General features: G+C 39.9%; 1 protein-coding gene across 7 annotated transcripts in view; it reads right to left on the reverse strand.

Moving 5' to 3' along the window:
- Positions 1–25,654, reverse strand: part of LOC139989876 (protein pangolin, isoforms A/H/I/S) — a 283,984-nt gene that overhangs the window by 9,409 nt on the left and 248,921 nt on the right. For 2 of the 7 annotated variants that reach the window (XM_072008557.1, XM_072008553.1), the window contains 7 exons: positions 19,621–19,711; positions 17,139–17,234; positions 15,932–16,069; positions 10,816–10,898; positions 10,585–10,715; positions 8,624–8,789; positions 3,534–3,603 (listed from right to left, as the gene is read on the reverse strand). In XM_072008557.1, the coding sequence (XP_071864658.1) occupies positions 3,534–3,603; positions 8,624–8,789; positions 10,585–10,715; positions 10,816–10,898; positions 15,932–16,069; positions 17,139–17,234; positions 19,621–19,711 (775 nt within the window). Of the gene's footprint in view, positions 1–586; positions 828–3,533; positions 3,604–6,446; positions 6,607–8,623; positions 8,790–10,584; positions 10,716–10,815; positions 10,899–15,931; positions 16,070–17,138; positions 17,235–19,620; positions 19,712–25,654 lie in introns of those variants that run through there. The other 5 variants (XM_072008555.1, XM_072008556.1, XM_072008554.1 and 2 more) reach the window with 5 other exon arrangements.

Consider the following 25,654-nt stretch of genomic DNA (forward strand, 5'->3'; position numbering starts at 1 on the left):
ATATATATAATATATACATATAGATGTATTATATGTATTACAGACCAGCCATGCTAAGGGCAACACTGAGTAAAGTCCAACTAAACGAGGGTAAATCAAATGTAACAATAATAAGCTGCAAAGAGCCACAACAATGAGAAACAATGCGAGCATTAGAGCTTAGCTGCGCCGCTCACTATGCCAGCCAGCCAGCTCGTGTTCAACGCTTGTCACCCTTTCCTTTCTCTCTACCCAATGAATCCAAAAATTATTATATATTCAAATTACTGGAGTACACAAAACAGACGAATTACCCGAGTACAAGTTAGGAGATAAAAAAAAAAAAAAAAAATAAAAAGAAATACATCAAAGATAGTAGTACATTCAATAACGACAGTATACTCTGCAAAAAATATCTGTAAACTACGATACTACTATAGTTTTTATTCTCTACTCTACTTTTGTTTTTATTTCTTTTTCTTTTTCTTTCCTTAATTTTGTGTTCCCACATTTTTGGATTATTTCACACAAATTTTTCGGGCAACGAGGAGAGTTGGCTGAGCATAGCGAGGGCCAGCTACGCCCATAGGTTTAAGTCGGGACTGACCACTGTTTAAGAAGAAGTGTTGCAGTAGAAGGGAGGCGATAGGCTTGACTAGAGATTAACATAAGTGGGTTCTTGCTGAGGCGAGGAGGCATTGGAGGCAGTGTTGGTGTTTGGAGGGGCAGACGCTGCCCCTACTGTCCCTCCACCGCCTCCAGCCCCGACCCCTGCCCCCGCGCTACTTCCCACACCGTGATGGATTATGCTCGCGTGGATGCCCATCCCCGCTCCATGCTCCACTGGGCTGCCAAAACCAACCACCAGCCATTAAAGGGGCGCTCGTCGCATCGACGTTATCACTTTAATCCCACCTTAATCCCACACCGTATCGTCGTCACCCACACGCATCGGCCCGAGTCCGTCGACACGCGAGAAACCTGTCTGCGCGAGCGGACTCGCGGCTTACTCGCTCGTTTTTCTTTTTCTTTTTCTGTTCTTTTCTCTTTTTTTTCTTTTTTTTTCGTTCTTTTAACCCTGTTTTTCCTCGCGATTTACACGCTTTTCCGTTTTACACGCTTGTACGATTAATTATTCAACTACTGGACCGCGAATAACACAATGGATGATCGGACGATTGTTTCCTGTTCGAGGTACCAGAATTTTTGTAACATTTTCATTTACTTTGGTATTTGTTTATTGGTAAATTTGGTAAACTCAAAGCGATAAATTACTGATAAATTCGTATAAAATTGGATTACTTTGGCGCCTCGAGGAATAATCATCCGTAAAGAATGGAATATTTGTCCGACGCGAAACGAGGCGAACGTGTCAGCGATTCTGGTCTATCTGATCAGAAAATATGTCTCCCAAGTTGGTCCATGCTTATGAAGCTTCCACTAGGCCGCCACTGTGTCGAAGATGCTCTCGACGATGTACTCTATAGGTATGTGTGTTAAAAGTATTTTGTGGTTTGATAGCTACAGTGGAGACGAACAATACCATGATCGAATGGAATGTCCGAGAGCCAAGTGCTGTTTGACAAAACTACAATTTTTATTTCATTTCTATACGTCTGTTACAATATGAAGATCATACAGGGAAAACATGACAAGCCTAATTTGCTTGATACGATATTTTTTTACCAAATTTTATACAAAACCAACGATATAATTGATGTTATAGCCAGACTGGATTTTTTTGTATTTATAGGAAATTTGAAGGTGGAAAAATGCGTAGAAAACACATGGTATACAGAATTGTATAAAATATCTAAAGTATAGCATCCGTTACGATATCTGGTAGAGAAAATCTTTCTGTTTCTTTAATTATACTCGTAAAGATATGAATTTACAGTCTAGTTATAGCTATCCATGTGTTTAGAATACACGCAAGAATTACAAAGTAAAAATTACATTTACACAAAAAGATACTCTTACAAAACCAGAAAAATATCTGACGTATCATGTTTTCCCTTTTGATGTTTATATAACTTTTGATTGAACACGATTTGATCAGCATGAGGAAAAATTGCAATTGCAATCGTAAAAAACAGTGGTTGGGATTCGTCATCGCCCCTTTAATGAGGTCCATGAGATTCACAAACCCAGCCGGCAGTTGGGGCGTTTGGGCGCACTGTGCGATTACGTACAGTGAGAACGGAAGTTATAGTGGCGCTAAAACGGGTGGCTCGTGATGCCGCAATAAACTACAGTGTGGTATCTAGTAGAGATATTTACAAGCAAAGTAAGTACAAGTGGACGACGTCGATTTTCGAATCGATCCAGTAGCGTGCGAGAAAAAAGTTTCTTTCTTTTTCTCTTTTTTTTTTTTTTTCATCTTTATACGCCTTTTCATTCTCTTCGATTCTTCTCTATATTCTATCATCATTATAAATTTCTCTTTCTTTTTGGAAGACACATTTTCTGACGGTCGCTTTTAGTTCGTTCTTCTCTTTTTCCCTTTGCATTCTTTCCTTTTATCTCACCGAAAAAATGACGGACAAGCTAGATTTTTATCGCGAGGACTCGAATACTTATTTTTCATCTGATTCGTACCTCAAGTGATCAGAGTCGCATCACTTTCGTTTTCTTTTTTGGAATTTTATATTCGCGGCGAAACTTGGACTTTTTTTTATTCAGATTATTTTCATCTTTTCTTTTTTCAAGTTCCACGATAACATGTGGATGACGGAACGGAGTAGAAGACGATAACAGTAAGAAGTGGTGATAATCGAGAGATACTAGTTTTCGTGCCCGGGTTGCAAGTCTCGAACGGCGAACGTGATGGCCCGCGATTTGTCAACTTGTATTTTACATCTTTTCCCGGCTACTCCGTGCTACCTGCACGAGTATCTTCTATTTTCGAACCTCAACGTCTCATCTAATTTCTTCAATTATTAATTTATACGAATTAATTTGATGCCTTTAAAAATAAATTTCAATCTACAGAATATACAAGCAAAATGTAATTGCAAATTTCATATAAAACGTCATTGGAATTGGAATTTTCATAGAACTTCATATATCAAACATCTTCGGATGAAAAATATTTCAATTAAAAATAGATATTATAAATTCAAACGTACTGAATTCATTTACATATCTAATACAAAAATCATCTCTTCGTTCTTAAATAACGTTGATTTTAGGCCGTTGTAAAAATGTCATACAACGGTATCGCGAATAATTTAATAATTTTCGAAAACGACTTCGAAAGAAGATGTATCGAAAATTTCTAAAAACATTCCACGGAAGATACTCGTGCACGGTAGCCAAGTATTTCGTATCGTTCACCATCATTCACCACATAGAAAGAAAAGTAACTTCCTCTAGTGTTCACACTACTATGAAACCGAGACGTGAGACTTCTAGTTCCTTCTCAACACTTCTCAAGATCGAATACGTATGTACACACGACCGGAACAGCGTGCGCAGCTTGTCGACATGACGTTATATAAATTCTCCTCTCAAGAAGCAACGAGTTCAAAACCCTCTACACGATGCACACGTACCTGCACGGCTTGCACCACTGGCTTTGCTGGTCTAATCCGTACCTGGCGCGACACTTCTTCATGTTGTTACCTAGAAAATGCGAAACGTGCACCGATTAGCTGACTGTAAAGCATCTTCGGCTGTGAACAAGGGCTGGGGTGGCGTTTATTCCTTATTTTTCTTTTCTTTCTTGTTTTCTTTTCTTTTCTATGTCACGTATAACATTTACATATATATATATATATAAATATATATATATATAAAGAGAGAGAAAGAGAGAAAGAGAGAGATGGATCATCGAATTTCCCTCGTTTTATCGAACGGATGACACTAATTGACAGAACGATCGTCTATAATCGTTTTGCAAATTAATTGTAAGACAATTTTCAAGAGCAAAGAGTTTGCTTGATTGGAAAAAATTGAAAAATTAGCAACGGTCGTTCTCGTAATTCTACGAATATTGTACGTAATATTCTCTTTGCAAAGTGCGAAATGGCTCGTTACCGATGCAACGATGTAAACTTGTTGAGAATACGGAACGAATTCAACGTTTGTCAACTAGTCATGCGTGCAACAGAACGATCGCGACCAATTGAGCTTTTCTCGTTGATTTTCTGCAGAATCGAGAGAAAGTCGAGGTTACTTAGAATCGGAAGGTGATTTGAAATTGCGAGTTCAAGCTCAAATGGTCCAGAAATTTGACAATATACCAATGAGACAGGACCTTCCTGGAAGACATTAATATTTTTTGATATTATTGTTGATTTATGCATACTGCGATTCATAAGTCACCAGACACTTGATAGGCTGATTAATAAATTACTAGAATGAGAGGTGAATTCTGAATGGACTGAGAATCACAGCGATTAGTTCGTTACCATTTTTCGTAACACAGTATTTTGTATTTATCGTTATAAAATGTTGAACGCACTCGTTGAAATTCTGTAGACGTGTCTCGGTATTGGAAATTCTAATGAAATATTTTAACTCTTTGCTGATTACGAAATTAAGCGGACGATGCTTTTGGAACAATTTAAATTCTTCGGATTCTGTCTTGCTTCATTATGATTCTCAGTCTATCAATTATTAGTCGTTTACGATAAAAGATCTACTATGTTTCTAAGATCTTAAGAATAAACAAATCTCCGGTGACTCATATGCGTTAACTCTCGATCTATACGAGAAATCTTGAATTACTTCAACTTCGAGCATTGTAGTCTTCGAAGAAGGACCCTGCGAATCGATAAAAAAAAATTGAAAAAAAATAAAAAAGAGATATTCTGTCAAGCTGAGTAAAAATAGCATGCAGCGTAAAAACGTTAAAAACGGCGTAAAAAACACGATCAAAGATCATATCTACTCAATTAATGTCGTGATCTGTATTAAAACGCAAGCTCTAGACAATAAATATTAAAGATGAATGTAAAAAACGAAGTTTAAGAAAAAAATTAGAAAATATATGAAAAAAAAAAAGATAAAGAAAAAACGTTCGAGCGCTTGAACGTCGTGAACGAAACAACTCGTATGTAAGGGTCGAGAATAATTGAGTGATTGCTTAGAGGTGACCATAGAAAGAATCAAAACGAAGAAAAAAAAGGCGGGCAATGGGTCAACGAAGTACAATCTTGATACAAAAAAAAAAAAAAAAAAGAAAAAGAGATTAAAATTAGAGAAAAAATTAACAGGGGTCGACAGGCAATGTTGAAACGATCAAAGGTGATGGCGAGCGAAAAAAATGAAGAAGAGGTAAAGGTGTGAATCGAAACTAGCGTATCAGAGATGAAAAAGTAACGGAGAGAAGAAGGAAGAAGAAGAAGAAGAAGAAAAAAAGTGAGAACTGTGGAAGAAAAAGAAGAAGAAAGAGATATACAGGAAAAAGACAAGAGCGCAAGAAAAAGGATAGGAGGCGGAAGAAAAAGAAGGAGAAAGAAGTGGAAGAAAAATAAAAAAAGAAAAAAAAGAAGAAAGAAAAAAGATAGGTGAACACAGAGAGACTGAGTGAAAATTAAAAACGCTTAGGATTGTCTGATTGCGGAGTATAGGTCCCTGTAAAAATGCAAGATGGCCAGCGTCCCCAAAGTTGTATACGTAATTAATAATTAATAAATGCTGTGTCATGTGCGTGTACGTGTGTACTGAATGCGCTCGTGTCCCATTTACTTTTTCGTTCCCGTTATATACTTGACAGAGCAATATATATAATGGAAATCTGTCGAACACCATGTTGGCACGCACGTGCGCATGCGTACGTGCACGCCCGCTCGCGCGAGTGTTGATCATTCATTACTATATATTCTTTTTTTTTTTTTTCTATTTTTCTCGAACATTATATATTTTCTCTTATTATTCTCTTTCTTTTTGCATCTTTTTTTTTTTTAATTCTCTTCCATCTATTTTTGTATGTATATATAATTTTTTTTCTCTATATGTTTCGTTCGTTATTTAAGACAAAAAGGAACTAAAAAATATATTACGAAAGACCATATACAATAATAGATATAAGTTACATATACATATATATGTATATATGAAGGTATATATGCGTGTGCATGTATATAATATAGTAATAATTATAATTAATATATAATCGTATATATATATACATATATGTAGAATATGTATTATATATAATATATATATATATCGACCCAAAACCCCAAGACGGGGGGAAAACATGCAACATAATGTAGTGTAGCAATAAGAATGTATATAATAATTATATAATAGTATAATGTAATAATGAGGGGGTGGGGGGCTGTTGAAAAAGGGGAGGGGGAATATATTTCAATAAATTTCTGTAGCTGTGTTGGTAGTATGTAGTAAGTAGTAAGTAATAGTAGTAATAGTAGTAAGTAGTAGTAGTTGTAGTTGTTGTTGCTGTTCGTGGGGCGGGGGGAGCTTGTAAGAATGTGTGGAGTGAGGCATGTGGGTACCTCCAGGATCACTGTTTGTGTCTTGTTTGCGCTTCCTCTTCTTAGTTCGGTTGGTATTTGCGCGGGAAGACCAGTCAGGGTACAGCTGCATGTGCAACTGTCTCTCCCGTCGCGCCAACTCATAATACTTGGCCTGTTCCTCTCGCCCTAGCGCGTGCCACTACCGAGAGAGAACCAAACACTATTTGTAATTGTGCATGAACCGTGGGCTAAACAATTATTTTTAATCAAGAAGAAAAAAAAAGAGATTCACTAATGCTACTACCGCCACCCTAATTTGCATCTTTCGTTTGTATTTTTTTTCCTTTTTTGTTTAAACTGTTCGCTTATATGTCTTTTGCATCTTTTCTTTTAGTTAAATAATAAAAAATCTCGTTTATCTCGTTCGTATGCGCTTTGTATATAGTATATTACGTATGCTCGTTCGACGCATCGTCGCCATTATTTTGCTCGAGCATAGATTCAGTAACACTGGGGTCCCTACTTTCCGTTTAAAGTGCTAGAAGAACAGCCTAGATTCTCCCCTCCCCCTCGCTTGTATCGCTACTCATCGTATCGTTACTTTTAGCGTGAAGAACTTTGACGATACAGGGTGTCTGATAGAGAGAATACGGTGGATTTGTTCGCGAGTACACGCGGGTCCAGCGAAACTGAGGATTCTTGGCTGGTCTATACACTGAAAAAGTGCCACTATATATATAATCACACGTTACACTACACGAGCATAACTACTTAAAGCAATAAACACACGAAACAATTCTTATCTTAAAAAGAAATTGTGATTTCCTTCCCGCTTTCAAAGCGAAACCATTTCTTTAGAACTAGACATTTCAAGCTCACTTCTTTCCCTTTTTCCAGTGTATTCGTATCCTCCACTCAACGTCCTTCAGAGGAGTCGATAGAAAGGATATTACGATCACAAAACGTGTTCACTTACCGTTCACGATCGTAGAAAAAAAAAAAAAAAATTTCAAATCGTTCGAAAGAATGGTAGAGAGATAAATAGTTGAAAGGACGTCGAGGATCGGCATAGAGTTCTCGCTGGACCAAAAATTCACTCTTATCGCGATACGTCTCGATGGGCCAAGAAGGAAAACACTGCGGTCCCGTTCGAAATGATCGTGAAGAGAAAATCGATCGGGAATCGGATTCCTCCCCGGGGCTCTACCAGACATCCCATACCTAAGGCTCCTCGCATCATCATCGTACGTCATCGCTCTCGTTCGAATTAATCACAGTCGATCTATGTTCGTTCGTTCAACGTACATTTCTTCCATCTATATTTTTTTCCATTTTTTTTCTCACATTCTTTTTTTCTTTTGTCTCTCCGTGAACGGATACCGCTTTAGGGAGTTTGGCCAGATACACAAAAAAAAAAGAATCTGCGTTAATGATCGGTCGCATGCCGCGAGACTCCGTTCTTTCCCTGTTTGCTGCGCCGCCGCGCATACAATTGATTCGGCCGCATATGAATCCGCCAAGAAAAATTCCGCCCCCCAACAGACAATCCAATGTGAACCCAATAATATGCAATATATAATCGAGTCGAAAAAAAAGAACGGATAACACGTGTACGTAGGCGCGTGCACGCGGATTCCGGCGCACGGATCCACGCGAGCGCGTGCACGCGTGTACGTGGCGCCGTGTGTTTGTTCGACAGGGCTCCGCTCGGTATTCCATTTGAACACAATGAGAAAAACAAAAAAGTCCGCACGAGTCGAAGAGTGAAAAATGTTAAGACGGAATATAAAAAATAAAAATGAATGAACGAAAAATCGGAAAATTGAAAAAAAAGTAAAAAAAAATATATATGTATATAACAAAGAGAACAAACAAGAGGAACATAAACGAAACAAATACAAAAAAAAAAAAAAAAAAAAAATGGACACTTAAAGAACAAGAACGATAGACCGGAAAAAAATTCGAAAAATAATGTAGAATATATGTTCGTTAGAATAAAAAAATATTAAAAAAAAAAAAAAAGAAGATAATAACCAGAATGAAACTTTGCACAAGAGACTTTGATCGTTTCAATATCAACCAGTAATAGATAATCTATATGAATTATTATTATTATTATATCATTATTATTATTATTATTATTATTATATTATGATTATTATTATTATTATAATGAATTATTAAGGGCCTGCTGTTCTAGCACTGGAAAGTGGTACCTCCGGTGGGATCTGCGGACCGTTCTTTCTTCCTCTTCTTCTTCTTGCTGCCGTATCCGTAGTTATCCCTGGCACTCCAGCCGGGGTATCGTTGCTGATGGAGATGGCGCTCCTGCCTGGCCGCCTCATAATACCGCGCCTGCTCCTCCCGGCTTAGCGAGTGCCACTGCGTGTCATACCCCCAAAATTCAGATTCACAGATTCACAGTCTCACAGTATCTATCCGTGCACCGTGTGTCCCTTTTATTTATTTATTTTTTTTTTTTCATTATTCACGTCCCTTTTTTTCCACGTGTATATTTTTTACGATAAGTTTTTTTTTAAAGGAAATTTATTATCGTATTACTGTATTTTTCTTTTGTTATTATTACTCTTTAGCGACTCGTTTTTACCCTCACAGAGTGGATACACACACCAAGAGAGAAGTGTACATATTTACTTTTTTCTTTATTCGTTATGGTGCCGACCCAATTTCGTTTGGAACCCATCCCCTAAGAAACTACCCCCTCTTTACATCGACGAGACACTTCCTTAGATCCCACCTACGATGCTCTTTTTCTCTATTCTATATTCTAATCTAGCTATCTAGTCGTACTGAGATTACTAGCAGATACGGTTAGTGCTTTGATACTTTTTTTTTTTTTATCAATCTCGCGGATCCAACGAAAGAGTTAACAAAACGCATGCAACTTTTTATTTTCTTTCCTTTTTTTTGTTTGTGCTTTTCGATCGTCCTTCGAGACACCTTCTGTGGTTTCGGGTGCTCTGTGGATTCTGATCGTCTCGTGCTTCATCGAGTCAAGATTTTACTTCCAGATCAATGTTACCGATTTCGTTGCTCCAATTTACACGCAAACTTCAATCCTTTCTTGATAATAGTCAACGTGACTTTTTTCACTTTTATGGCACTTAGTGTTTCTACTGAATTCTCACAAAAGCTTTGTGACATTTGTTCTCTATTAAATCCTTTTTATCTATAATCCATGGATAATAATCGTTTGGAAGAAACATGGAAGAAAATCTTGACTTTGATGCGCTTCTGCTTTACATCAGGGCTCGTTCGAATACATTTCTGAATGTTTTCCATTGCTATTAACGATACAGGAAGGTGTTTCAGCAACTGACTATTCTGAAAGTTTTCTTACATGTAGATCATTTTTTTCGTGGTCTTGAAATGAAAAAAAGAAGAAGGAAACTTGTTTGTGAAACATTTCATCATAGTTAACAGCAATTTAAATAGAACTTACACAAAATGTAACGTAATTCGTGGTATAACCGAGTTTCTGTAATGTAAAATAAATCAAAATGATCGAATAGCTTTTTGTCACGCTGTCAATTGGAAGTACGTGCTCATGGATGATACTTTGACTAACTTGAGTAATTAATGTGATTTTGTGTCAAATATTTCCTCTGACAGATTAAATATTTTTACACCCTCGAAATTTATTACACAGCCAATATAATCCACAAAGTAATCCACAAATAATGCATCGTTTAAGATCTTTATACGAAAGAGTCAATTATCAGTTTCGATTGATTACGTTTTAATATTTAAAAAGCTAAATAGGCAGAATATCGCAAAGTGGTCTATGAACAAACTACTGCTAATAGAATTCCAATTACAATCATCGCATTATTATTACTATATTTAATAGCTTTAGTAACTGTATCATTTATCGCTTATCGCTTTCCACTGTCAGTTTCCTACAAGACAAAGCTTCGCACTTCGAAAAGCTATTTTTCCATTTCAATTAATTTTACCCTCGTGTCACGAATCATGGTCCATCCTATACAGGAACAACCGTGATTCTAACTAGAACTGAAAGAAAAGGAATATCAAACAGACATAAATTTCATAAAAATTTCTTAGTGAACTCGAAAATCGTACAAACCCTGATGCAACAGTTTCTTCGATACTATACAAACACTTATCAACGAAAGTATAGTTCCATACTACTCACTCGTCTTCCCAATATTTGGTTGATCGCGGCGCTCTCTTTTAAGGTACACTCCGCCACGACCTTCGCCCTCATCTCCTTCATGTACAGCATGAACGCGTTCAAAGGCTTTTTTATATGGGGTTTCTTTTTATCTGTCAAACATCATCGACGGGTATGAGAGGTGGCCTCTACAGTGTGAAAATCAACGGTAAACTGATCACAGAAGCCCAGATCCGTTAAACGAGCCCTTACCTTGATTGTTCTGTTGCCCTGTGTCCTGTGCTTTCGCGTTATCCGCCGGTAACGACGTGGAATTCTTCTGTTCTACCGTAGACCTATCAACAGAATGCCAAAAAATTACGTTACTATCGATTTGTATCGACACGATTCCCGAAGAAACTAAACTTCTTATCCCTTTTTTTTCATTTAACGCTTCGACAGCGAGATTTAGAAAGTGATCGCTCATAACGAAGATTTCTTGTATCGTTGATACATTAGATACTCGCATTTTTAATTTTTTACGGGAAATAGCGATCATTGCGTTACGTTTATAGTACTATAGATATACAGATCTATTAGAATTTATAAATTAAAATTTCAGATTCGTAAATTTATTCAAATTTATACAATTTCTTTTCTTTTATTTTCTGAACCGTTTATCTTGAATTTTTATTTATCTTATTACGCTAACGGGGGGTTGAACGAGGAAATGTTAGAAAATTCCATCGTTCCAAGATCATTATCATCGTTCAAAATCCCCTTCCATCCAGTAAACAAACTAAATTCCTCGTTTCTCTCTGCCCCATTTGGATATCAATCTACAAGCAATTTGTATTTCATCAAACATCCCCATCGTTACCGTTTGAAGTAAGGCTGCTTCGAGTCGCGGTTCAGGGGTTGTTGGTCGGGTTTCGTGCAGGATAGGGGAAAGGTCGGCGTGGAGTTCTGGGAATTGCACAGTTGCTCCGTGAGATTCGTCGTAGGCCCATCAAAATACGGCTGGGCGGGCAAGGTCAACGGGTTCCTGGGGAAGTTCTGCGGCAGTGGCCAGTTCATTTGTTGCCACATACGATGCCTGGCCTCGACCATTGCCAGCAGCTGCATGAAGTTGTGCTGGGCACCGTATGGAGGCGGTGTCACGCTCCTTGGCAGGCTCATGTTCGACATCTGCATCAGGCTGCTCATGTAGAGTGCCGTAAGGATTTTGTGATCGGCCGTGGGTAAGCCCGCCTCGCCAGCCTTCATCGCGTCCTGGAGTATCGTCATGTTTTCCTCGATCGTTTTGCTTGGATCAGGATTGTTACACTTCTCCTCGTCGATCCTGTTGATCGATGCCTCGCTGCTACCTTCCTCGATCGTCACGTTGGTCGCTGGCCCGCTCTCAGTGTTGTCGTCCTTCTTTATCACCAGGTTCAATGGCTCCAGACACTCGGGCTCCATCGCACTCGTGGGTCCCCGTTTATACCCACCGGCACGCTCGAAACTGATCCATCGAACCGCGATACACCGCGTGTGACAACCTCTACTCTGTTTTATTCTCCTTTTTCTATTTTCTCCCGTTTTACGTTCTAGTCTTTCGTTTTTCGTGTTATTCTATTCTAATCTATTTAGTCTCGTGCCAAGTATCCCGTACACGTGAACGTTCATCACGCAGTGATCGACACTGCGGTTCGAGCAACGTCTCATCATCCTTCCGCTGGCCGATTCGTCAGTGTTGCAAGCATCGTCGTAGGAGCACGTTGCCTCGGGTATTCTAACAGGATCGAAAAATTCCAGAACATCGGTATTCACGCAGCCTCTCGTTGCTTTACACTCCACCACGCTCCTAGTCTTCGCGTCTTCGTGTTCTATCATCGTATCGCACGTCGGCGAATAATCTGGACGGTACAGTCCTTGTTGTAAACAGCACACATACACGCACAACATTTACCCCCAAAACGTCTACACCGACATGAACGGCGCCTGGTTCGAGACGACGACATCGGTAGTGACCGCGTCAACCCGGAAGCAGTCGAACAAGCACTGTTCACGCCACGTCTTATTCATCGTCGTCTGCGCGTCGCGTATCGTCCATCTGAATCGCTCCATATCGTCGTGCGGATGGCATTCAAACATTCATGAGCGTCGAATCGCAGGGTAAAATGTCTCCAGGGGCGGCATCTCGTGCACGGGCCCTTCGCCGTCGGTATATATCCTCGTCTCTCTTGCTCTTTGGTTCTCTCGGTTCTCACTAGCTCCGAAAAAGAAGAGGCAGAGAAGAGAACAAAACCTCCTCTCGACGATTCTTTTCGTTTCTCTCTGTCCAAAAAGACCTTACTCTCTGGACACGATATTTTCCTTCCTTCGGCTTGCCTCCTCCTTTCGGACACACGCGCGCGGTTATATCGTCTCTCCCTTTTACTAGCACGATTTTATATTCCACACGGAACGAGCACACGGCAGTGTTACAAAAATATGATAGAAGAAAAATAAGAAAAGAATCTGTCTCGTCTTTCTGTATGTTTGGTATGCTGTTGGTTAGTACTACCGTCTGTTTCCGCGTCGTGCCTCTTTTCCACCACCCTGTGTTATCCCGCATCCAGCGAAAATGCGTCGTTCCTGGCGTCGGTGGAATCACCGAGCGGTGTTACGACGATTGATTATCCGCGAGTGCGGAAGGGGCGGCGGGGTGGAGGGCTGCACCGTGGGGCCATCATCGCGATTCATGGCTCCGCAGCAACGACACCCTACCATCCGCCGATGTATAATTCGCGCGTGGGGGGTGAAGATTGCATTCTCTCCGCTTTCCCTGCGTGATGCCTTTTTTTGGCGGGCTGCGTGGCGCTACCATCGGCACCCTCACACCCCCGCCGCGACTCTCTCTGCCTGGGACCACCACCACCACCACCACCACCACGACCACCACCACCACACGGAACGATATATGCCACCTGCACAGGGACAGAGGGTAGTTTCTCTTTAGTCTCCACGGATCAGCTGCTTTTATTATATATCTTCGTTATCGATCTGTCTCTTTCTTTCTTTATATATGTGTATATATATATATTCCCTTTTTTATTCGAAAAGAAAATGCAAGCGCCAAGAGGAAACCTTCGACATCTGCTCTTGCGATCCTGACACGTGAGTCTGATCGATCCGTGACCTCGTCTCACTCCCGCGTAGATATTCCAACGTGAAGCATCCAGTTTAAACGGAGCCCGAGAGCACGTGTATTACAGTGTATTTCTTTCGCAGGTTTCTTCCTTTCAGATCACGATCATCTACAGACGTTAGAAATTTAGTGCTATCAAATGAACGGTTGATTTTCAATCACGTGACACGTGGCTGGATCGAAGGTCAAAATGGAAGACAAGAGAGCACGCGAGGTTCACGAGGCGGCTCGTAAAAGTCCGTCGCGGCGTCCCGACGCTTCGGCGGCACGCGACGCTCCCCTCTTCAAGAACGGCCCTCGTCGTCCAGCAGCAGCTGCCAGCTGATCACACGGCGTGTCTCGTGTACGTCCTTGTACACGCGTGCCTCGAATGTAGGAAGCGCGACCATGCGGCTTTGTATACGATGCTCGGGCCAGGCGATCGGCCGGGTACTAATGCAAATTAGAAATCTGTTTAAGAGGGTAATGATCAATACATAACCGGCGGCGGCGGCGGCGGCGGTGCTGGCGGCGCCAGCAGGCGCAGACGCTGTGCGAAGAGAGTCATTCAATAAGTGTTATACGTCGCTCGACGGTGAAGGGGGAACGACTGTACGAGGGGTTGAACACCCCGTGACGTGCTACCCCCTATGGTCGTCAGTGAAACTATCCGTCAACCCGTGATACACTGCCAGTCGACGCTTCTTTATCAACGGACGGGCCGAACTAAGCGTTTTCCTTTATCGATGGCAGGATATCAAATCGTACCTGATGAAGAGCAACCATATGTATATATCCACGTTTTTCACTTCATGTCCAGATAGACATCTATCTGACGTAAATCAGCGAAGTGTCTTCCTTTATCGATAGAAGGATATAGAGTAATATCCGATTGAAAGAAACCATCGATTATATTCACGTTAGTATGTTTTCGTGCAGGTTGATTTATCCGGTGCGTATCGGTGAAAGTGTCTCTCTTTATCGATAAAAGGGTATGATATGGTTGCTGATAAAAGGGAAACATTATATATTTACGTTTTTCCGTTTATGTTCGAATATAGGTGTTTCTCTTCATCTATTTACGAAGCGTCTTCTGTATTGATAAAAGGATATGAAATAGTAGCTGATGAAAGGGAACCATCGTGTATTTATGTTTCTTCATTGATGTTCGTTTGTGACGTACCTTTTGTTTTTATCCACCGATGAAACGTTTTTCTTTATCAATGGAAGGAGATTAAATAGTTAGCAACCGATGAAGAGGAACCACATCACATATTTACGTTTGAACGTTGATTCGATTATCGATTAAGCGATTTCCTCTACCAATATTTTACATCTGTTTTACGTTCATTTTCGCTATCTATCTATCTAAAGATCATTGTAGGTAAATGTTTCGTTCGAGGATTCGTTTTATCATCGTACACAGAGGATATCGTCCAGAGATATTGGTTTTTGGTTCAGTAGAACGAAAAAGAGAGATAGTCCCCTGGTTTAGTTTCACCCTTCTGGTGTATCCATCGTGCATCCAGTAAATTATCGACTGGCCTCGGTAATGCTTCCCCCGACTGCGATATTTACCAGCGAATGCGATCAAAGCATCAGGTTTGTAGAAAGCCGTGTTATACCTTCGACAAGCTGCTCTTTGCAATATATCGATGTATCTACGCTTCTTCTCGTTTTTTCCCTCGAAACTTTCTCTCGTAAATTTCATACCAACTCCTATCCTTCCGATCAACCGAACGGTTACACCACTCGACTTACGATACTCGATAAGTTATAAGTATACTCTGATTTGTTTTCAATTATTGAAATTATTAGGATGGAAAATTACACGGATTACGCACGATACGAAAAAAGTATAGAAAACGTGCAAAGTACGGTGCTTTCTATGATACTTGGTAGGTAAAACAATTTTCTGCCGAGGTTCTATTTTTTTCTTTTTCCTTTCTTTCCTTCATTATACTCTCAAAGATATGAAACTGCATAAATATTCGCAGCTTAATTGTCAGTATCGATTAGAATTACTCCAAGGTTTAATCCGATGGAATATCTTTCCGATCAGTAGACGGTAACGGCGAACTGTTTGACTGTGTCAATTGTAGCGAAGGATCGATATTTATGTTCTTCTATACGTCATGAATGGGGAAAAGGAATAGGAAAAAGGTTATTGAAGGAGATAATATCGTTTGATTCGGTGGAATGGACGTAGGTGTCGCTGAAATATCCATGGGAACGAACCTGTGATTGTGATCCAGGGTGGAATGATCCGTTTTCGGCGCCGAGGATACCAGTGCGTGGGACGCCAACGCGTGTGCGTGCGGACTAAGTCCAGGGTGCGGGGGCATCAGACCCGTCGGCGAAAACCGGTAGAGATCACTGAAAAAAGTTGCAGAAAATTTGGTAATTTTTGCGACGCTGCAGAATTATCGAATGATTATTACGATGTCGCGGTAATAATTAGACTACGAATGCTCATGTGAATTTACACTCCCACGAGCACAACTAACTTAACTTTTCTTCACTTAACGAAACTTAAATTTTCGAATACTTTGTACTTTCTTTGGATATTTTGTACAATTTTTTATATGTATATTCCCGATATTTTTGTATTAGGTTCTTGCGACAGATTTTTTTCTTCGTAAGGAAATAATAGATGCACGACATTTTTTGTTTCATATTATTTTATTGAATCATGTATGATCCAATAGAATTATAAAACGGAAGAAACTTTTGGGACAACCTAATGTCGCGAATCTATTATTTCCTTGTAAAACGAAAGAAACTTTTGAACCTTGAAATTTCCGATCCATTTTGTTCTATTGGATCATACATAATTCAATAAAATAATATGAAACAAAAAATATTCTGCATCCATTACTTCCTTAGAAAACGAAAGGAACTTTCGGAACAGCCTAATATCTTTAAAACTTTACACGAATGCGAAAACATTCGTAGTCTGGTACCAATGATTTTCTAAATGACGTTCGGTCGATGGTTTCAATGTTTTTCACCTCTTGAGGGATATTAAATAATTTTTGCTTAATTCTAGAGTTATTACAGAAGTTGTTATAGAAACAATCAAATGATTTCTAGTCCTAATACATTCATCCCTGATGAGGTTAAAAATGTAAGAAAATTACGAGTGTTATCGTTAATTGAACGTGTCAACACCGTTTAAGGAATAATAATAATTTAACAATATAAGATTCTTCAAAATAAAGAGATATTACAAATATTATTAAATAATTCGTAATTAATCACGTAGACGGTTGGCGTAGATATAGTTGAATTTGCAATATCGAAAGTTTATTGCAGGATACAAGTTGAAACGTTCATCGATAAAATTAGTTGTGTAGACGTGGAGAGACGCGGAGTGAAGTAATGTGTAACAGAAATTAGAGTGTTTGTATAAACTTGAGAAATCCGATTTCGATCACCTACTAACCTTGGTAAACTAGAACTTGTGATGGGCAAACTCGTGGGATATGGACTTCGGAAACCAGTGCTTGCCGGGGAAATAGGGTACATGCTCGGTGTGTGCCTGAAACGAAATCGTTGCTTGTCAAATAAAAGCATTAGTCTGAAAGCAATTGTCTTCGTACAGTACAGTCTCTGTTGTTGGAGCGGTTTTCATGATTTCTCAAGCGTTTCCTTCTCGATTACCATGTAATTCTATTTAGAAAGGAGAACGGTTAACGAATGAATTTCACGAAACTAAATATACAGAAGGCTGTGGAAAAATAACTGTAACGCTTATTCTTCAGAAAAGCAGCAGACCAAGAAGTTGACTTTTTTTAGACGACAGAAGATATGGAATTTTTTTTTAAATTCTGTTACTAAAATAGTATTTAAGTTCCAATCTTTTTAATCAAATTTCCTTGGCGCGTGTGTCTTCGTTATTTTTATAAAAGTGTTCCGACACGATGCTAATCTTCCATTGCAAGTATCAGCATCATAGGATTACGTCTAAACCTGTAATCTCTGAAGTAAAAATTCCTTCTATTACGATTATATTTCAATGATCACAAAAATCACCGAGGAAGATATTTGATCTTCTAAATGTTGCTGCACAGAATTATACTTTGAATTTTTTATTATAACTTCTTCTTCACCTTGCGATAATCCCTCTAAAAGAAAGCAATCTTGGAAATCCGATTTCCTTATAAATTTCGACGAAATTAAAATCTTCACCCTTAAATTCAAAATTCCCGCCATCGTATTTCATTTCTTCTTAAATTTACAACAATCTCTTGAAAAAAGACTGACAAATCCTCCAAACTCCAATTTACAAGATTGAACGCGACTTTTACTTCTTCAAATGTCCTCCATCGTCGTTTCTTCTTTCCACGATAATACTCCTCAAAAAGATACGAATCTTCCAAACTTCGATTTAAATTTCTAGCCCTTAAACAAAAAATTCCACCACAATTTCCTCTCCACTCGACCAGAAATCCTTGTGGAAGCTGTTCGCGGCGTGCTACTTCCTCGAACAGGACGAATGGCTCGAGATCGCCGGGGAAAAGCGCGGTTCCGCCCTCCTAATTGAGAAGAACGAGCCTAATCACCCGTGGAAAATCTCAATTTAGGACGATTCGAGCAGAAAGCAAATAACAAGGAGGGAGGCAGCCTCTAGAAGAGGGTTGGTTCATGCGGTCAGCGTTATAGGTGGATCGGCGACGATGGCGACTACGTCGTTCACCAGCGGTCTAATAGACCGGAACTGAGAGGATGACCAAGGAAACGGAGCCGTGATTCGGCCGGAAAAACGAGAACTGAATCGAGAAATTTGTTAGCCTGTTCTTCTCGAAATTCTGATTTTTCTTGCCTCCATTGCGTTGATTCGTAACTTCTTCTCTTAAGATAAGGTAGAGTTATTTGAGTCAGTAAGATAGCTGGATCAAGTCAGATAATTCAATGTGTCGTAGTTGGCCAAATTTGGCTATGAAAGATTTTCGAGCGATTTACATTTGAAGATCGCAGACATATTTTTGGTTTTCTGACCTTAATGTTACTGTCTGACTAAGCAGAAGAATATGACATAATTGAAAACGAAAACAAGATGTAAGTATTTTAAAAATAGCTGCTAAGTTGATACAGTTTCGTGGAAAAGAAATATAATTATTAAGTATAATTACCAAAGCAAGAGATATTTTAACATCTTCGATATTTGAATATTACGACGAGCGATGTTTAAAAAAATGTAGTAGAATATATGAAAAACACGTGTTCTTCAAGCACAAATGAAAAGACAACCTTTATAATACGAGATGAAACAGCTCCCTTGTAAAAAGTGGAACTTATTCTGTTCTTCGTTCTGAAAGATCTTGAGCGTCTCGTAACATATTTGCAAATTCCATAATTCTGTGCGAAGTTCAAGATTGAATTTTAAAATAATGGAGCACAGCTGACTCAAATAATCTTTTGAACGACGGACGTACGAACGCACAATCGGAAGATGAGAAAGAATAAAAGAAGGAAGGGTTGAAAAGGGGAATATCTGCGAGGTTAAATAAAAATCACGTTTATCCTGGTCGAGTGGCGCGTTCGAGGGTTGAATCGTTAGTACGCGAAAGGTAGAATTATAATATTGTTCGAGAAATTGGACGTTTCTCATGTAAATCGGTCCACTTGTCATCGAACTCGAATCCTTGGAACTTTTATTTCGCTTTAAGCGTATCTCGTATCGTGGGTATTCGATCCGTTTCTTTTATCCACGTTTCCCACAATACGAAAATATGATAAACGGCTCTTCGTTTAATCGTGACGGGCACGTGAAATTATCGGGAAATTGTAATATTCCGATTCTGGTACCTAAAGTCGACAAGAAGATTAATTATCTCTGTTATTTCATAACGAGAGATACGTAATGAGATTCGTTTAAGCAGCTTTTTGCCGGTGACGTTTTATATCGTGGTATATTGACTTACCAGGAAGCGGCGACTTGCGTCATTTCCGGACTAAGCATGGGGTACGGATATTGACCCGTGGAGAAGGGATACATGGGTGCTCTCGTCAGACCTGCAACAAAAATCAGTGATGCTGTTGTTCCGTTCTCTTCAAAAGTTTCTTTATCTTGTCACGAATGTCGAGTAACTAGATATGCCAAGCGATATCATAAAACGTAGAACGGGGAAATTGAAAAATATTAATGAAAATTATACCTGATTTAACACTAAACCTATCAGAGCCGGTTAAATTGAACTTTCGAAGTTTTCGAACTTCTACACAAATTTAATCATATTTAAACGTTATCATATTGCTTCATAATTTCCGACCTTTGCCTAAAACAAGCATACAATATATTTTTCGTATTTCCTTTTAGTTTGCGTTTTTATTTTCTAAAAAAAAAGTTGCATTCTGCCTTGCTTACCGCGGGCGGTCAAATTCTATCGAACGATTTTTACGTCGTGAAATTTTGTTATGGACCTAGAGATTGTACATGAAGTAATAATTGTACTGGATAAAGATAAGATTGTCCATTGTTAACACTGGAGTGCCTTCTAAATAGTAATGTCGAAATTTAAATAATTAAATAATATTGGTACACTTGCTAACGTCGAGGAGTACTTCTTGCATTTCTAATTTGCAAATACCCGAATACACGATTGAATAGTAAATCAGAAACGCGATATATAGCTGTATCGAAGTCCTTTGTCTATTTAAAAATAATTATAACAAAATGTTATAAATTATTGAAATACTATAAATCCAAGAATTTTCCTCTATAAATTCGAGAAACACAATTGATTCTTTGTATTTAAGGAACCTCATTTAGTGACATATTTTAAGGGATATTATTCAATGTTTAATTGTCGTCATTGTGGACGACTTTCCACTAGAAAGAGATCGCCAATTTACCGAGGATATATTTTTATGGGGTTGATCGGTGCGCCGACGGCGTCGCGTCTCCTGGCCTCCCATCAACGGATGCAGGATAAACATTATTACGGACGAGATCAAAGTAGAACGATCCGATTGGAGAAAAGGAGGACTATGTATTTAATATCGAGCCGTTTTGCACTACAAACACAAATCGGATGACCCGGCGAGCGGACACTGATCGCTGGCCACAATCCCCTCGACGTTCGACACTATCGTCCGTCTAAAGAAAGTCTGTTTGATAACAATTTGCGTCCTATATCATCTTCGTAAATGATTCTCAATTGTATTTCGTAGAATATACATTAGTGAATGTTAGGGACGTTTATCTGAAGAGACGAAATCTTTTCTACATGTTCTATAAAAAATATTTGCCACTATAGTAAGAAAAAGATTTTATCTGAATGTAAGTAGTAAAATAGCGCGAATAATTAATTAAAGTGTCTCTAACAGTTCTCAAAATTATGCGCCCAATTTACTCCAAGTTTAGAATTGACGCGAAGCGTATTAAAAGCCCCTAACAGAATTCTCTCACGTACAATCAGTTCCTCCAAATCTAAAACCAGTTTCTCCAACCAGAAAGATCTCCCTAACCCATCACGGAAGAAATAGGAAGATCGCTATCCGTCGCTCAACCTATCCCACCCTGTTGATTGTTATGGAAAACGTTCTGTACCTGCACTATCACCTCGGACCGTTGTATAATCGAAATATCAGACGAGCTAACCAGAGGATGAAAATCACTAGTTGTTACGTCGCGTGAGATAGTCCGTGCGACGTCCCTCGTGGTCTGACCGCCAAGGCCTACACATCGTTACACCGACCCGCAATAAACCTAAGGAACCACCATAAACCGAATCTTTTTAGCTTAATCTCTATTTATACAAGTATTTTCGGTTTATGGATGGTCCTTAAAACAGTCCTTATGTTTATTGCACGCTCTTACAAATTACGGAGAAAGCGGATGTTTGTCTAACGAAATAGCAGGTTTTTCCCATGAAAATCCGCGTTCTTAGTTCAAAAAGGCACATTCACACCGAGCTTTCCTCCTTAATAGTACGAGACGGGTCTACTACTGTTCTTCCAATCTTCGTGTAGTCAAGTCAACGGTCTTATCCTTAGAGCAGTCATCTACTGTTCTTTCAATCTCGGCGTAGTCATCTCATGAAGTCAGTCAACTCCTGATTCAATAACAGGATATCATCCTCACTACGGTCTACGCGACATCAAGTTAATATATCAAATATATCTTCCAACACAGCGCAATAATAAATTGTTGCAAATATAAATCTTATAAAACTGTTGATTACAGTTTTATTATACAACAAACACCCCTATTATCCCACAAGAAATAAGGGGATCGACCTGTTCGTGGTGTCGATTGTTATGATCGTAACAGGAATTTACGACTCCCGTTGACGCGCTTCAACGCAATCTCCCAGCGACTGGACGAAAAAACACTAGTACTCCCTACGATTCAAAACGTAGTAGAAGCCTTCAAGGTGTTTCTTATACATCAATAATGTACCAATAACGACCTCAAAAAGCCCGATAATTACATTTGAAATTTCCACCCAGTAGCCCAATCAACAAAAGCCTCATCCAGCAAAGCAGAAATAAAAAAAACTGAATATCTGTTGTTGGAAGCCAGACTCCACCCTATCGATAATTACTGGAAACCTCGTGTATCCACACTGTCACCCCGGATCGTCGTTACACGAGGCTGATGACGTAGGTAGAAGGAAAAGGGGTGCGCGTAGCTTTCATAGTGGCGGTATCTAATACATAACCGGTATACGTGCTGCAGAACCGGTCGCGGCCCCCGAAGAGCCCCAGAAACGTCGACTGCCGCCTATAAGTGGGGTGCCTTTGGCGAGGCGAAGTGTAATTGGCTTCATAAGGGTCGACGAGAAGCGGCCGGAATATCGGCAAGCTCTGAAACCGCTTGACGAGGCCAATACTTCTCTCTTTCCTCCCCTTGCGTCGTCGTTGCCCCTCTATAACGTTCGTATACTGTGGATGGACTCTCTTTCCACCTTCCACCCGGTTCACCCCGCCTTCGTGTTCTTCCTTTTTGCATTTCGAATATGTCCCGAAGGCTACCGTCCCACAAGCGCGACCCTCCGGTGGCGCACGAAATCGGTCAACGCGTGGTTTTCTACGATAGGGCCACTCCAAGCCCTACAGTGTCCGGATAACGACCGTGTCTATCGTTGGACGAGATAGAGAGGCAGAGATGCTGTGGCTGTCGATTAGTGGACAGGGTTGCTTGCAACGTTTCGAGAGTAGAGACGCGCGATGAAAATCGAAGCTTAAGAGAACACGTTGCTGGAGGAAGTTTCGGTTAATTGAGCGTTTTGGGACGTTGTAAGCGTTGTACGGTTTTGGGATTGAGGCGAGGCAGATTGTTCGGTGATAGGGTGTTATTTTGGCAGACTCATTGTACAGTTTGATGGAACTTTGGAAAGTTAGCGTGGATTGTATCGCAGGTGTAGTATGTTATGTTTGGTATAGTCTGTTTGTTATGTTCTTCTGTTCTTTTGATTCGATATCTCTCGATGAAATTACACGAATAATTGGTCATTGATATTTTCAATACACATTTAGTGTTTTTCAACGAGGGTTGAAGTAATACTTTATGTTATGTTTGGTATGTTGGTATATTCTTTGTTATATGTTTTCTTGCATCTTGTTTGTTATACTCTATGTTGTGTTTGTTATAATTGTTATAATGAAGAAGAATAGACGAATTAGCCCATTAATATTTTCAATGCGCGTTTATCCCCTTCCCAACTAAGAGCAAGTAATACTTTGTTTATGGCAATGTACGGTCTAACTGTTACTAATTATCAACATCTGCTATTCTTCATATTCTTGTCTATGCATAACTAAATTTATTCCTCGAAACGCTTCTCAATCCTTTAATAACAGTATCCCTATATCTCCTTCTTCTTCTTACTATTTGTCTGTCCATTGCAGAACGATCTACTTAAACCTATACGTTCCACTTTGCGCTTCCATTCTGCTATTTTTCTAATTACTTCCATTATCAACAACTTATAGACTAATCTACCAATAACCCCCCCGCCTCCAACGAACCAATTCAAATACAGGCTTACATTTTTAATGACAACTATATCGAATTAACTACGCAACCTTAAGAATCGTCTTAATCTTTCTGTTAACTTCCATCTTTTATTCCTAAAATGGAACCTGTAAGATTACTACCTACAATCGAAGATGATTCATTAGCATTCGGAGTAAAGGGTTGCTAGCCGATCTTCTTGGACCCGGAAGAATCGATGCCGTGAAACGGAAGACAGACGAGTCGATATCGAGACCGAGAGATTCGATTCGCAGACTAAAAAGAGAAAAATGGTCTGAGGGGGTTGGTTGGTTCAGTCAGCTCGTGGAAACGCAGGAAGGGGTCGTTATCTGTCCGATACCGTGTACGAACAAGGTAAGGGACGAGAATTAGAAGTACGAACCGCGGCTGAGTGCAGAGCAGAAGAAGAACTGGATGATATAAGGGAATCTACGGAGGGTTGTGGGGGCGGGGGCCAGGTCGGGTGGGTTGAAAGGGGTGGCTCGTAATATCCTGGCGAGTCCGCGGGCTCCGTCATGTGTGCTTAATCACTTTCCAGTCGACTCGGCAGTCTGCAACCCCATTATCGGGGTCTCACCACCCGGAAAATTACTCTTTTATTCTCGAACAACTCGAGCTCCCGGTGTTCCGTATACCGCGATATTCTCTGTCTTTCCGTCCCTCGTCCCGCTTCTATTCCTTGCCTTCTCCCTCCGGTCGACGACTTCGATGCTTTTCGACCATTTTTTTCTTTTTCTTCCTATTTTATTTCGTAGAAGAGAGCGGACGATTCTGTGGTTTGCTTTTCACTGATTTAGTTGCGACTATTACAGGGTATCGTTAACATTTAATCGGTTATAGTTACCGCTGGAGAACTACTATGGGGTTCGTGCCTGTCTCCGCAGGGGAGGAAACACGTTTCCCGGGGCGAAATCGACAAAGGGATGGTTTTTGAGACGGAGGGTTAGCATAGGTACCGTTACAGATTCTGCTGCTTTAATCGTGTCTCGATATCAAAGACTAGTATGAAATGGAGATTATTGTGAAAACGTATATACGTGTGTATAATTGAATCGCTGAACGTTAAGATAACTATTATTACCCAGAAATTTCTTTATGTGAAAATTTGATACGAAAAATTTTGCATAACGATATATACAAACTACTATTATTAACGAATTAACAAGTTACAAGTTCTAGGATAATCAATAGGATAATCAAGTAGCTTTGAACTCTTCAAATTTACGTGTAAAATTTCATTCGTTTCATTAGCAAACTTGTTACACTGTCGTGTAGTGAAAACCGTATGGTGCAAGGATATTTATTAACTTTGGTAACTCGTAACTTACGACTCGCAAAACTTCGCTTCGAGTTCGCAAAAAAGGCGGTCTCAACGATTCCAATATTCTAATCTTGAAACGAGAGGATCGTTAGTAGGAATCCGCGAAAATCTCAAGGGCGCGTACTTGGTTCTCCCCTCGAAGGTGCAGGGCTGCCGAAAGAATAACTTTCGCGAAAGAAGGACCTCGTTCTCGGGCTGACTCGCGTACTCGAGCCGAGGTACTCGACGTCTGCTTGCGATGAGGATACGTTCAAGTGGTATTTTAACACTCGAACGAGAGGAAAAGTGTATTTACGGCGGCGCGAGGCCGCGACACACGCGTGGAAAGCCCGACAAAGATGTCAAAGTGACCGCTCGAAGCGGCGAGAAAACTGGAGAACCTACTCGTGAAGGATTACGGTGCTCGAAGAATCGCAGCCACCGGTGAAAGAGGCCGAGTGGCTTTCCGCTTGTAACACGCGCGCGCAGGGGTGCCACAGGGGTGGCTATGATACTCCTCCTGGTCTTGTTTGACGTTCTATTATGTCCATTAATCGACTGGGTTGATTTGCTTTCGAGAGAAGATTCGTGAAGTTAGTGTGGCTCATTCTTGTGTAACGGAATAGGGTGCAAATTATTTGGGGTGCCTTTTGTGAGTTGCCAGTAGTATGTTTGA

Source organism: Bombus fervidus, chromosome 8, assembly GCF_041682495.2.
Source record: "Bombus fervidus isolate BK054 chromosome 8, iyBomFerv1, whole genome shotgun sequence".
NCBI lineage: Eukaryota > Metazoa > Arthropoda > Insecta > Hymenoptera > Apidae > Bombus > Bombus fervidus.